Source organism: Lagenorhynchus albirostris, chromosome 6, assembly GCF_949774975.1.
Source record: "Lagenorhynchus albirostris chromosome 6, mLagAlb1.1, whole genome shotgun sequence".
NCBI classification, from domain to species: domain Eukaryota; kingdom Metazoa; phylum Chordata; class Mammalia; order Artiodactyla; family Delphinidae; genus Lagenorhynchus; species Lagenorhynchus albirostris.
The window spans coordinates 30,525,759-30,539,957 of record NC_083100.1 but is presented as its reverse complement, the minus strand read 5'-3'; the positions used below and the strand labels follow the sequence as shown (position 1 = coordinate 30,539,957).

The 14,199-nt window shown below is 38.2% G+C and overlaps 1 protein-coding gene across 3 annotated transcripts in view; it reads left to right on the top strand.

The window, feature by feature from the left end:
- PARD3B (par-3 family cell polarity regulator beta) overlaps nucleotides 1–14,199 on the top strand; it is a 1,039,317-nt gene that overhangs the window by 841,107 nt on the left and 184,011 nt on the right. For 2 of the 3 annotated variants that reach the window (XM_060152239.1, XM_060152238.1), the window contains one exon: nucleotides 8,867–9,169. The exons of the other annotated variant lie outside the window; for it this stretch is intronic. In XM_060152239.1, coding sequence (XP_060008222.1) covers nucleotides 8,867–9,169 — 303 coding nt within the window. The remainder of the gene's footprint in view (nucleotides 1–8,866; nucleotides 9,170–14,199) is intronic. 3 annotated transcript variants of the gene reach the window in all.

Below are 14,199 nucleotides of genomic sequence, written 5' to 3'. Positions count from 1 at the left end.
GTAAGTTCTTCCTTTGTGTCTGGTTTCTTTCACTTAGTGTGATAATTTTGAGATTCACCCCTGTTCTTGAGTATTTCACTACATAGTTTATTTTTTGTTATTGCTGATTTATATTCTATTGTATGAATATACCATTGTTTGGTTATACATTTTCCTACTGATGAATCTGAGTTATTTCCATTTTTTACTTTGATGAATAAAGCTACTACTGGGCATTCTTCAAGGATTTTTGTGGAAATATGTTGTCATTTCTCTTGTATTAGTAACTGAGTGAAATTGTTGGGTCATAGCTTCAGTGTATGTCTAGCTTTTTGACAAAATCCCACATCTTTTCCCAAAGGGATTATATTGTGTTATACATCCGCCAGCTGTATATGAAATTTCTAGATGCTCCACATCCTTCCCAACATTTGATGCTGTCATTCTTTTTCATTTTAGTAAGGGTGTCTCTTTGTGTTTTTTTTTTTTTCTTGGGTTTGCGGGCCTCTCACTGTTGTGGCCTCTCCTGTTGCAGAGCACAGGCTCCAAACGCGCAGGCTCAGTGGCCATGGCTCAGGGGCCTAGCTGCTCCTCAGCATGTGGGATCTTCCCGGACCGGGGCACGAACCCATGTCCCCTGCATCGGCAGGCGGACTCTCAACCACTGCACCACCAGGGAAGCCCTCTTTGTGGTTTTAATTTGCATTTCTCAGGTGACTTATAATGCTGAGCACTTTTTCATTTGCTTATTGGGCATTTCTAGATCATATTTTGTAATGTATCTGTAGAAGCCTTTTGCCCAGTTCTAATTGGGTCATTTTTCTTTTTATTAGTGAGTTACAATTATTTTTTTCAATATATTTGATACAAATCCTTTGTTAGATATGTGTGCTGCAAATATTTTCTCTCATTTGCCTGTCATTTTCTTGATTTGTTTTAATGAGAAGGTTTTGATTTTAATGAAGTCGAATTTACCAGTTTTTTCTTTTATGACTCATGCTTTCTGTGTACTCTATTGGCCTTCCCCAAGGCTGTGAAGATATTCTCTTTTATTTTATTCTAATAGTTTTATTGTGATAGCCTTCATGTTCAGGCCTATCTTGCATCTTGAATTGATTTTTGTTATGGTATAATGTAAGGCACAAGGTTCTTATTTCCCTTATGGATATCTAATTTCTTCAGTAACACTTGTTGAAGAAATTGTCCTTTCTTAATAGAATTTTTTGGCACCTTCGTTGTAAATCACTTCACTGAATACGTATGAGTCTGTTACTGGACTCTGTTTTCTGTTCCATTCATTTATATGTCTAACCTTTGGCTTAATTACAGAAGCATTATAGTAAGTCTTGAAGTTAATAGTGTAAGTCTTCCAACTTTATTCTTATTTTGCTAAGTGTTTTGGTTATTCTTGGCCCTTTAACTTTCCAAGTAAATTTTAAAATCACATAACTATGGAAAATAAACCTGCTAGGAGTTTGGTTGGGATGACATTCAGCCTGTAGAACAATTTGGATGAATTGTCATTTAATAATTGAGTTTTCTGATTCACAAACAAGATATAACTCTCCACTGATTTAGATCCTGTTTAATTTTTCTCATCAGTATTTTATTGTTTTCAGTGTCTTTTCTTAAATTTATCCTTAAGTTTGTAATAGTCTTTAATCCTATTTTAAATGGTATTGTTTTCTTGTCTGATTGCTCACTGTTAGTATATAAAAACACAATTGATTTTTTATATCCAACTTGTATCACACAACATTAATAATAAAAACTATAATTCAAGAAACTTCCCTGATATAAAATTTAAAAGTATATGTAAAAGTACATACTGAAAGAGTTATCAAACCAAAATGACTTTTCTAGTAATATTATTAGACTTTAAAGAAAAGCAAATAAAATAATTTGACCAGATAAGCAAAAAGAGCAAGTTATTTATAAGTAATTTATGACAAATAAAATTAGACGGTCCTCCAACTTTTCATCAGCAACACTTTGTCATAGAAAATAGAGGATGGAGTCACATGTTTTAAATAGTCAAGAGAAAAAGGTGAGCCAATAATTTTATATCCAGGAAAACTGGCTTTCAAATATAAAGGGTATACTGTTGTCAGCTTAAGCAACAGGATCCCATGAGTTCTTCCTGAGGAGTCTAGAAATGACTGCATGTTCATTGACATTAGGATTGTGGTCCTTATGAGTTACTTATAGAACCAAGATTAAATGAGAGTTGTGTAGAAGTATAGTATGTAGCAGCTATATGCTTCAACAATGTAAATATAGTACAACTACAAAAATGGAGGGATGAGGGGAAGAGCTTATAAAAAGAGAAGTTTAACTCTTTTTAATAATCATAGCAGTGGTGCTATTGGTATTGTTATTTTGAAACGATTATATGTGTAACATAAAGCATGTTGTAACCATGTGATACATAGTTCCAGCATTTTCTTTGTCTTGAGAAACAGGATTCTTAATGTGGAGGAAAGGAGATACTTATATAATATAGATGTGCTTGTGATGAAGAGGGAACACATGGAGACCTTCTGGGGTATCCCACAAAAGTCGAGTTCTTGACCTCAGTAATAGTTACAAATATGTTTGCTTCATACCAGTTCTTTAATCCATAGATTTGTTTTGTATGAATTTCTGTATCTTTTTTTCATTTTATAATAAATGGTTAAACCAACAAAAAAGTTGTAATAGGATTTTCCTCACCAAAAATTTTAATATTAGGCAAACTTACATAAACCTAATAGAAGTTTGCCAGTAACTTTTACTAAATGTGTTACTTTGGTGGTGGAGCTGTAGGTGGATAACTCGAACCAGTGTGTCCCACCACATCAGACTTACACCCCGGCGTTAGGTAAATCATGCATATCTGTGCCCATTTGCGTGTGTCCCTCTCTCTGACTGAGTGCCTCACACCACTTCCATATCTCTTCCCTGCTCCTGGAATAAGTTCCTTCAAAGCCCAGTTCATGTGGCACTGCCTTCATGATTCTTCCTCAAAACCCTTAAGCTGAATTGACCCTTACCCTTTGTACATGCAGTATCTTTGTTTTCCCAATGAATTGTTATTACTTGTTTATATCTCCTTGATAATGAGCCAGGGACTGATAATTGTTCCTTTTTTCTTTCTGGTATACAGTACAATATCAGTAGCTATGAGTGAATAAATCAATCAGTCAAAATTAGCAGAAAGAAAAACATGACACTCAAAGAGCTTGTAGTCTAGTTATAGAAGCAGAATATCCAGAAATGCATCAATAAAAGATTTTTATTTTGTTTTGTTTATTTACAAAGTAGCATATAACAATTGCAGATTGATAGAGAATTTGCTGGATACATAAGTAGGAGAGGAGGAGGAGAATTATTGAGGTCTATGAGGAGCTGTAAATGAGTGAGTTTAGCCTCATCTCCATAGTTGATTGGTGGAGAATGGGTACTCTAGGCCAAAGCAGTTGATTTGGAAGGGACCAAATAAATGTTCAATGAATAGTAATTTGAATAAAATCGTTATCATAACTGAGTTGATAATGGAGTCATAAGAAATCAGGTTTGGAAGACAAAGGATGCCCGCTGGTACCTGTTTAGTGTTTTGTTTTGTTTTGTTTTGTTCTGTTTCAATTTTGATTCACTACAACAGTTAGTAAGTAGTTGTAAGGGACTTATATATATATATATATATATTTTTTTAAAGATAACTTTTTTAAAAAATTTATTTATTTATAGCTGTGTTGGGTCTTCGTTTCTGTGCGAGGGCTTTCTCTAGTTGTGGCAAGCAGGGGCCACTCTTCATTGCGGTGCGCGGGCCTCTCACTATCGCGACCTTTCTTGTTGCGGAGCACAGGCTCCAGACGCACAGGCTCAGTAATTGTGGCTCACGGGCCCAGTTGCTCCGCGGCATGTGGGATCTTCCCAGCCCAGGGCTCGAACCCGTGTCCCCTGCATTGGCAGGCAGATTCTCAACCACTGCACCACCAGGGAAGCCCGGGACTTTTTATATTTAAAAAACTTTTTTAAGTATCCTAAATATATATGATATAAAAATGCAAACAGTATACCTTCAATTCCACTCTCCAGAGGCAACCATTTTTATGAATTTTTTGTGTATCCTTTCAGACATTTCCTATGCATATACAAAGATATGTACATATACATACAAATATTCACTAATATCTAGACCCATATGTATATCTTATTTCTTTTCAATATAGGAATAGCATGACCCTATTTTTAAATTGTACAATATTTAATTTCCCCTATAATGCACATATAGGCTGTATCTTATTTTTCACCATTATGATAACATGTAGTGTGTTTTTCTTTTTGATCATATCTGGGATCCTTTAGTTATAATGAAGAAATTTATTCCATTTCCATTTATTGTCATAATAGATAAATCTTATCATATTTTGTTACTCTCTTTTTTACTGCTTCCTTTGTTTTCTATTTTTTACTCTATGGTTGTGGTTTTGTTTTGTGTATTTCTCTTCTGCTGATAATTTGTTGTTTTACTGGGTTTTTTGTAATTGTATTTCATATACTATGACCCATTTCCCGATTTATCAACTTTAAGCAGTAACTACGGATGCCTGCTTTAAAAGGTGAGGAATGCTTTCTCCTAAATCACCTCCTTGTTAGCTTCTGATTTTCATAGTGATATTTTTATATTGTCAGAGTTTATAATATTTACATTTTTCTGTAGTTATTCTTCCTACAAATGTTTAGCCTTCATTTTATATTTAAATGAATGTTTTGCTCACCTCCACACCTGTCATTCCCCAGCTTTGCTGGGCTGAATTCTTCATTTGGATTCAATTCTTGGTTGGCTGCTATTCATTATTAAGTAGTTTTGCAAGATGGGTCAACAAGCGTTATATTCTCTTGAGTTTGTAAATGTTTGAAAACGTTTTTCTTTTGTCTTTATTTATGTTTGAGGCCAGCCTGAATTTGCCTGGATTTTTAGATGACTTGATTTTTCTCTTGACACAATACTTAATGCTTACTATATGCAATAACCCCTAATATTTTCTCTTTTATTATATTTAATTTTCTTAATGCTTATTATCACCCATTAAGTTAATTCCATGTTCTATGGTGTTTAATTTTTTTTTTTTTTTTAGAAATCTGTACTAAAATATAATGTTAGATGACAGGGCATAGTGATCTAAGGTCACCAGCCACTTGAATTCCATGTGTTCTCTCAAAATATCTTCTTGCCTGGTCTGCTGGGTGCACTGCCCTGAGGGCTTGTTTTCTATGGCCTTCCATTTTGGGAGAGCACATCACCCTAACAAGAGATCACCCTGCTTAATGAAGCCTCTTAAATGACTTAAGGTTTTATGTTGCTGGGTTCGTGTTTATCTCTGCTCTGCTCATCCTGCCCTGTCAGCTACAAAGCAGGTTCATGCTTCTTTTCTCTTCTCCCCATTTACCTCCATGAAGTTTCTTCAGGGTAGAAGGAAATTTCTCTTTTAGTGGAAATCTGTCTCTTCTAACCCTGCCTCTTCTCCCTTCTGAGGTTGGAACCTCACAAAGATTTACCCTACAATCCCAATGTCCTACCCCTGTCTTCAAACTCTCTTTTTCTAAGTAAAAGTTTGTTGTCTATAGTCCTGTGAACTCTTTCTCTTACTTTCAGTAAAATGCCTACCCTGCTAAAGACAAAGGTATATATCAACTCTTGATATACTATCCCTTTTGGATTGAGTTTGAATTTCATTGCATGTTTTAAGATTATGGATGTATTCTAATTATATTGTAGATGGAATTTTCTTCCCAATTTCTCAATTCATTCATTTAGAGCTCAGGGAACAAAGTAGAATAACCATACTCTTACTCTATCATTTATCACAATCTTCTGTTAGAGATCCTTGATCTGACAGAGATATGATATAAATGCTCTTTTGAGGAAGATTATTCTAATCACCTTTTAAGGTACAGATTAAAGTGGGATATGGTGACATGTCCAAAAAATCTTAGAATAATCTAGCCAGCACAGTCTAATAGAACCTGCTGCAGTGACGGAATTAGTCTATATTTGCACTGTCTAATATAGTAGTCCCTAGCTCATGTAGCTGTTGAGTACTTGAAATGTGGTTTGTGAAACTAAGAAACTGAATTTAAATTTTTTTAATTGTAATTAATTCCAATTTAAATTTATATAGCATCATATGGTTAATGGCCACCATATTGGACAGTGCAGATCTAGGCAATATAAAGCCTGAACACTAAACTGTGGCTAAAGAAATGGAAATAAAAGAGGCTATCCAAGAGGTATAATGGAAAAAAGAAATAACAATGTTTTTGTAGGGGAAGAGAGAAAGAGGAGATTTAAACAATTCAAAGGCAAGTGTGCTGGAGAGAATGAGGAAGCTGGTGGTACCATCCAATCAAAAGGGGATATTATCCAGGACTATTTTGAAAAATAGATATTTTAACAGGTTGAGCTCCCAGTGGTAAGGAGACATCCACGTGGAAATGACTATATAAACAATTAGAATTCTCACACTGAATTGGAACAGAGGGAGGTCAGAACAACCAAAAAAATATATATTTCCTTGACATTTCTCTCTTGAGAGAGTCTTCTCTGCTTCCATACACCCCTTTACAAAGATTGACTTGTCCTCCCCCATGCGGAGAGATCCTGATATATGGCATAATAATGACGGTTCACAGACATTACTATTTCACCTACTGAGTGATTAATATGAAATTAGTTACTGAAACACTCAGTGGTGCAGAGAGGAGAAATTTGGTTTTGTTTTAGAAAGGAAAAATACAAGGTAAAATATTGCTTTGCATATATGGAGTAACTTTTCATCTGAGAATCTTCACATACTCAGCAAGCTTAATTAATGAGAAAACCTCTAAAAAGGAGAAATGATGAAATAAGGAACACAGATTCTAGTGTTCTATTTCTGTGATTTTTAAAAGTCAAGCTTGGTGTTTTCCTCTTTCATTAATGCACCAGTGTAGCCCCGTGTGGCAGCCATGAGATGTTCATCTTTCTGCTGAGTGATTTCTCTAGAAGGCATCCCACTTAGGAGGAATAGTAACCACACAAAATGCCACCCCCTAACTTTATTGATGTCCTGTGCTCTATTTGCAATGGAAATCCAGCCATATCATCACAGTGCAGCAAGCATCCTCCAGTAATCCAGTCTGCACCATCCCTGGAAAGATTGTTTTGTTGCAGAATGGAGCAGGTTATCTTCTTCATCAGAAATTATTCAAAACAAACATCCATGAATCTGGAACTAACATGCATTGAAAGAGGACAGGCAGGGCCTCTTAACGGGTACCCTGCTGTGTAATCTTCCTTTCATCTTCATTCAAAATCCCTTGGAGATTCAAGCTCCCCTTTGCACAAAATATAAATTCTTCTCATTACTCATGTGTAGGGTACGTGATTTGACCTAGTCAAAAGAGATACGCAGTAATGTACCCTGGCATTTATTTTCATCTGTTGTGACTTGAAGATACTGTTTTTTTGGTCCTAAACCTTCTTCTTCATCTTTTTACTTTTCCTGCCTCCTGTCTACTCAAAGGGGAAAAAAAGCCATTCTGCCAAAAGGGAAAAGACCTTGAAAAATCATGGCTTTTAAAGAACTTTACAGAGAGTTTGATGTTCTGTAAAATAAGACTAGCTGCCATGTGCAAAAATAGCTGTTTTTATTTGAAGAGGAAAAGATACTGAGAGAATTCAGTTTCTGTTTTTTCACTCATCCAGGCCTTCAATATACATTTCCAGGCATATATAGATCTTTCACTTCTAGTCCACGTTCCTCTCATATTCTCTGAGCCTAGTTCTTCAGATTTATCCCCATCCTTTCTTGAGTCTTTCTTTCACCACCTGAGCCAGCATCATCTTATTTTTCTCCTCCTGTACACAATGTACCTTGTTTACCCGGTGATGTGAGGGTACATTCTCTCCTCGTTAGTGGAGAACACCTCCTGACACCATCGAATCGCCATCGTCCAATAAGATGCCACAGTGACCTTTCCATTTTAACATGTAACTGGGAATTTAGGAGATCTGGCCTAACACTTTCCAGACTAAATGAAAAATTCTCAAAATTCAGTTGGATTTGGAATCCACCAAAGTATTTTTTTCTGCTCCCATTCCCAGTCTACACAGTAAGTATGCTGATTAGCCGTAGCATTTTGTAATATCACTAAAGGCTTTAGAGCTGTGGAGTTCTGCCAGTAATGGTGTTTAATTCACTTATATGCACCAATTCGTCTCTGTCAGGAGCCTATTAATTTCTTCACTATTCTACTCTGTCCCTAGCCCCTGTATAATGAAACACAATGATCCCCATTTGTGTAACCAAAAAACTTAGAGTCTCTCATAAATTATCTCTGATCCCACTGCTTTTAGTGACCAGAAAGCCCCTGTATTTCTTTTTCATATTTAAATCAATTTTTGCAAGCTCTTTTCTTTAGAAGAATACACTAGAACTCAAAGTCACCAAATGATAAAATCACAGACAAAGTATAAGATTCTGATGGGCTCTTTAACATGCATCCCTGTCCCAAGTCAGACTTCTTTAATATTACACCAAAGATGGCCTGTTCCCATTTATAGGGAGGAAATGTTACTGAAAATCAGCCTCTGACTCTGCTATCAGCCCAGTCATCAGTGGGCAGGATATTAAAATACCTATAGCATTGCTATAAAAGTAAAGACCCTGTAACAAATAAAGGTCAGAGATATAAAATTAATCCTGTGGAATCTGCTATTGGCATTTCTGCATGGTGTGATCTTGAGTATCCAGGAAAGTGACAGTTAAGTGACTGACTAGGAGGAATTAACATAGATTCAGGAGAGTCTCTCATTGTATCAGCATATAAACTCACATACATCTTGTTCTGCATTTTTCAGGATTGGGGCAAAACATCAGGAGCTAAGGGAAAAGCAAGCAAGAGGTCTTATTGATTATGCCGCTGGTGCAATTGGATCCCTGCATGATATGGACGATGATGAAATGGACCCCAACTATGCCAGAGTAAACCACTTCCGGGAACCATGTGCATCAGCAAATGTCTATAGGTCTCCATCTCCCCCTCGGGCTGGACCACTGGGGTACCCTCGGGATGGCCGTCCACTGTCTCCAGAGAGAGACCACTTAGAGGGTCTCTATGCCAAGGTCAACAAGCCATACCAGCCACCAGTGCCAGCTGACAGGTAATAGAACTTATTGAAAGATGAATGTAGTTTTAATTCAGTAAGTTTCAAATCATCTCTACTGCTGAAGCAGATAAAAACATATCCTTCCATCTATTAAACCTGAAATGACATAGTACCCTTGACAAGTGCTATGCTTTGACCTACCCGTAAGGTATCAGCCATCAAAAATAAAGCAATTGACAGTTCTAAGGTGGCATGAATGAACAGTAGTAGTTGAGTTCATGAGGCAACAGGGAGCAATTTTTGAAGGAATATTGTAACAGAGAGCTAGTGATAAAACTTTGAAGGAATATTGTCCTTTCTCCTAAGAACCCTACTATAGAAGACTCATTCAAGAAGATGGCGTGACACTTGGAGGTGAAGAGTCAGTGAAGAGAGTGGTGACTTCTAAGTGGGTGTAATTATAGATAGCCTCAGAATTCCAGAAGACTTTGCAAAGATTGGGATTTTCTACTGGAGGCATATGTGATCCTGCATAGATATTCATGGGTGATCAGAGGTAGAAAGGAGATAATCTTGGCAATAGGAGTTTGATGAAGTAGAGAAAGATAAGAGGTGACAAGGCCAAGGATCTTTAGGTTTCACAGCTGAGGAAAGAGATAATAGGACCATCTGTCAGTACAATTGAAGTAGGTAGGAAACAAGATGATTCCAACCCCACCTCCTGCCAAAAGCAAAATGCCTTATCCCTTGAAAGGCTGGTATAGGAGGGTGTTAGTCAATATATATTGTTAGGTGACCCTTGGAATTACACACCGAAGGAATGAATTGACTGACCTTGGTTTAATCTGCTGTAACTTGAAGTCTGGAGGGAGGAGATGAGGGGGGAAGGGTGGCAGGCACAAAGAGCTCTCATTCCAGATGAAAAAAAGACTTGTTTTCCAGATTCCCTTTGGTCCTGACAGCCACCCAGTCCCTATTAGTAACCAGCTTTTGTGTGATGGCGTGATATATCGTATATGTTTACCATTTACATTTCCCCAGCTGGGTGATATTATGCACTTTCAATTAGGTTGGGGAGAGGAAGGAAAATCATGGCGTTTTTATGCAGACTGTGAAGTGCAGCTTCACAAGACCGATTACCTTTCAGAGCCTTTCCAATAACCAAGTGGGAAGGAAGGAGCAATTTTTAATCCTCACTGTCAAGCCTCCAGGTTGATAGTATTAAAGAAAGATGGTCAAGTTTTTCTTTGGGATAAAATGAAAATATAAATTCCTGTGACTTTGTGAGACAGCCATAACAAAACTGTTAATTCAGAGGACTGATTAAAAGCTGGCCTTTTTCTCCCAAGCCTTTATAAAGGGTTGAATTTTTATCACGTAAATAATGATACCAGGCATGAGTCTCTTCTGGCCCAGACAACAGCCAATCTTCCCTTCTCTAAATCAGATAGGTCTTCGTAGTAAACCCCATGGCAAGGGCCCTTTGCTAGAATCCCAGTGCAGAACTGTTTCTAGGAACCTCCAAAGCCAATATTTCTGATTCTAATTCCATGAAAATAAATAATAAGCATTCTGTTTAAAAATGTCCACTCCTCCAATGCACGTGGAGAATTCTGTGTTAAGCCACACTGAACAGGTTTTCTTACTTCTTTCTTCTTATCCCCAATGGCTAATGTGCACTGAAAGTCTCTAAGAGGAGCATACAACAGTCAATGCTATCACTCCTCAATTTTCTGTCACCTAAGGCTTATTTTTTTTTGGCCAAACATTATGACTGTTCTTTGGGACACTAGAAGATTCTATCCTGAAGCTAATTTTCACCCACATAGATTTGACCTGGACAGAAATTTCTTAGGATAATTGTAACTGTAGCCACTATAGAATGATATCAGGAAAAAAAAAAATGTTATTTACTGCCCAGCCCAGACATGTATAAGCAATATTCTTTCCTTTGGCTCTGACCTCTTCGTATTAATAAATGATCTAAAGTTCTTTCAGTGGAGTTTTAGAGAGTTGTCATATTTTTGGATAACAGATCAAAGTGTAACTCTTTATACTCAGGATTATCTTTATTCTGCTCTTATCTTTAATCATATTTAAAAATTGTTCTGCTCCTTGTTCTTTAAGTCTTAAGCAGTTTTTCTCTTGACACATAATAAGCATTCAGTAATGTTAGCTATCATCATCATATCATCATCGTCATTATTATTATCACTGGTTTTTATCAGTGAGGTTCTGAAATTTCCAACATGCCTGGGTCCAGGTGAGTCTGAGCGAGTTGCTGTGGCAGCATCCCGAACAGTGCCCATGAGCAGGAACTCTGAGCTCTAACCCTACCGTATTTACAGTTAGAGGCCTGTCATTCTTTTAGTCATCTGTACAGACTTTCACTCACTCAGTAAGTGTTCATTTGGCACCTGCTGTGTTCTAGCTACTGTTGTAAGCTCTAGGGGATGATACAAAGATGACTGATATGGTCCCATTCCTGAGGAAGTCATATTCTAGGGAGGAGGGAATCAACACATGTAAAAATAGATTATTGCAACTTAATGTAAACAGAAGAAAAAGAAGCTTTTCTTTTCTAACTCTGCTGCTCACAAAAGGTCTCCAAAAGGAAATGATATTTGAACTGGCTCTGGAAGGATTCATAAGAACTGACCAGATACAGTAGAAAAATTGTTTTCCTTACAGACTAATTAGCATGTACAGGGGTGAAGTGGCCGGAAAGAGCATGGAACATTAGGGAAGCTCAGAACATGGAGAGTGGATGGGAAGGAAGGTGAGAGGAGATGAGGCTGGAAAGCAGATTGGAGCCAAACTGTGAATGAAAAGGTTCCATCCTATACTCACACTTATTAATTGGTAGTAGCTGTCTGCAGATCTGTGTTAAGAAGGGTTCTGATCAGGTTCCCAGAGGTCGGAGATGAAGGGAGAGATGAACGGGTGAAATACAAAGAATTCCTAGGGCAGTGAAAATACTCTGTATGATATTATAAAGACGGATACGTGTCATTATACATTTGTCTAAACTCATAGAATGTACAACACCAAGAGTGAACGATAATGTAAACTACAGACTTTGGGTAATAGTGATGTGTCAGTGCACGTTCACAGTTTTAACAAATGTACCACCCTGGCAGGGCATGTTATTAAGCAGGGAGGCTATGCATGTGTGGGTGCAGAGGGTATATGAGAAATCTCCGTACCTTCCCCTCAATTCTGCTGTGAACTTAAAACTGCTCTAAAAAAATGTAAAGAAAGGAAGAAAGAAGTGTTCTGCAGTTATGCTTGAATAGTGGTGTCTGCCCTGGGCTCCAGAAGGATGAGCAGTAGTGTGTGTGCAGTGGGTGATCCTGTGCACAATGGGAGCCACCAAAATACCATAATTAGGTAATGAGCTGATAGATCTGTATTTGGGGAAACTAGCTCTGCCAGCTTGATGGCAGACAAAAAGGAAGATGGTTAGATGGTGAGATAAATTAAGATGTGATTAGAGTAGTGAAGGATGGCAAGGGTCTGGGATAAGAGAGTGGCACTGGAGACAGGAGAAAATAAGAAACAGCCAGAAACCTTAGCTTAAAACTAGGAGAAAGATGTTTAGCCGAGACCACAGTGGTAAGATTTTCAAATGCTTCAGAGAGGTCATTAGAATGAGGACTGAAAAGAGGATTTGGGATATGGCCACTAAGAGGTTATTAATTAATTTAGAGAGAACAATGTCAATAGCTAGATAGGAGGAGAGGGAAAATTACAATAAGAGAGTTGATTAGGAAGTGAGAACTGAGTGAGCATGGTGGTAAAGAGAGAGAAGAGTAGTTGTAAGATGGGAAGGCTTGCAACCTTGAAATTCTTTACATGACAGTATTTCAGAGCTAACAAGAGAATTCAGAGACCATCCAGAATAGCCTTCTCTTATTATCATTGCAGAAACTGAGGCCCAGAGAAACTGGGTAACTTGCCCAAGATAGCACAGCATGGAGTCAAGACTTTATTTATTTAGTGTCTACTAAGTGTCAGGACCTGAGTTCAGTACTGGGTCCATCAGGAAACAAGGAGGAAGACGGGGACCTTCTTCTCCATATGGAGCTTACTGTCCAGTGGATGCTACAAATGTAAACATGCAATGAGAACACAGTGTGAAAAGTGCTCCTGTAAGGGAAGCATGGGGTGACTGCTGAGTTTGGGGTTGCTGGGTTGGAGGCGCAGGGGACAGGGTGGGCGAAAGCCAGGAGGTGAGAGGAAGCACGCTGTGTTAGAGGAACTAGAGGAAACGCAATAAAATATAAAATAGAAACCGGAGTGAGAGGAGTAACGACGAGAGATAAGACGCGAGGGTCAGAGAGCTGGGCAAAAGGCAGATGACAGAGCCTGGTGGGCCTCCGTGAGGAGTCTGGACCCCATCCTGAGAGGTAGGGCAGGGCTCACGGAGGGTTGAACTGTGAGACTTAGTCGTGGAATTAAACCCCGCCTAGGCAGTTGATCCTCATCTGCAAAAGGAAGGTTATATAAACAGCCTCACACGTTGTGATGCTTAAGTACGATTTTACCTTTTGCATTTTGGGGGTATCTATATGAAGTATACCTCTATTTGCTCATATATCTCTGTGTCCAAGGAACATGTCATATTGTGTGGTTCACAGTGGTTTCTGAATAGGGGCAGCTTCTGCCTCTTACCTCCCTGCTTCTCAAGGGTTGACCCTGAATGCTCAGCCCTTCTGAGAAACACTTGGCTTATAAAGCATTCATCTTTACAAGATGGTGGTTAAAAAAAATCCCTGCCACCATGTCGGATTCAAAAGACTGCATTTGCCCGGGACTGTTTCTCCCAGGATTTGAACAGAGCATGGGTTAAGTCCCGTCCCCAAAGCCTGACAACTACCTAGGGTTTATAATGCATTAGGCTCCCTCCGCAATGCCAGCATTTCAAGGCCCCCACAGTATATGACCATTACAGCTTTCTGTCTGGGTAAGGATACAGTAGTCCCAAATAGGGGCAATGGAAAGTGTGTGTGGCCCTTGACGCAGTTGAGGTTCTGCGTTACCCCACGGGGTTATCTGAAATTCTTTACCAGAGTTAGCCAGAT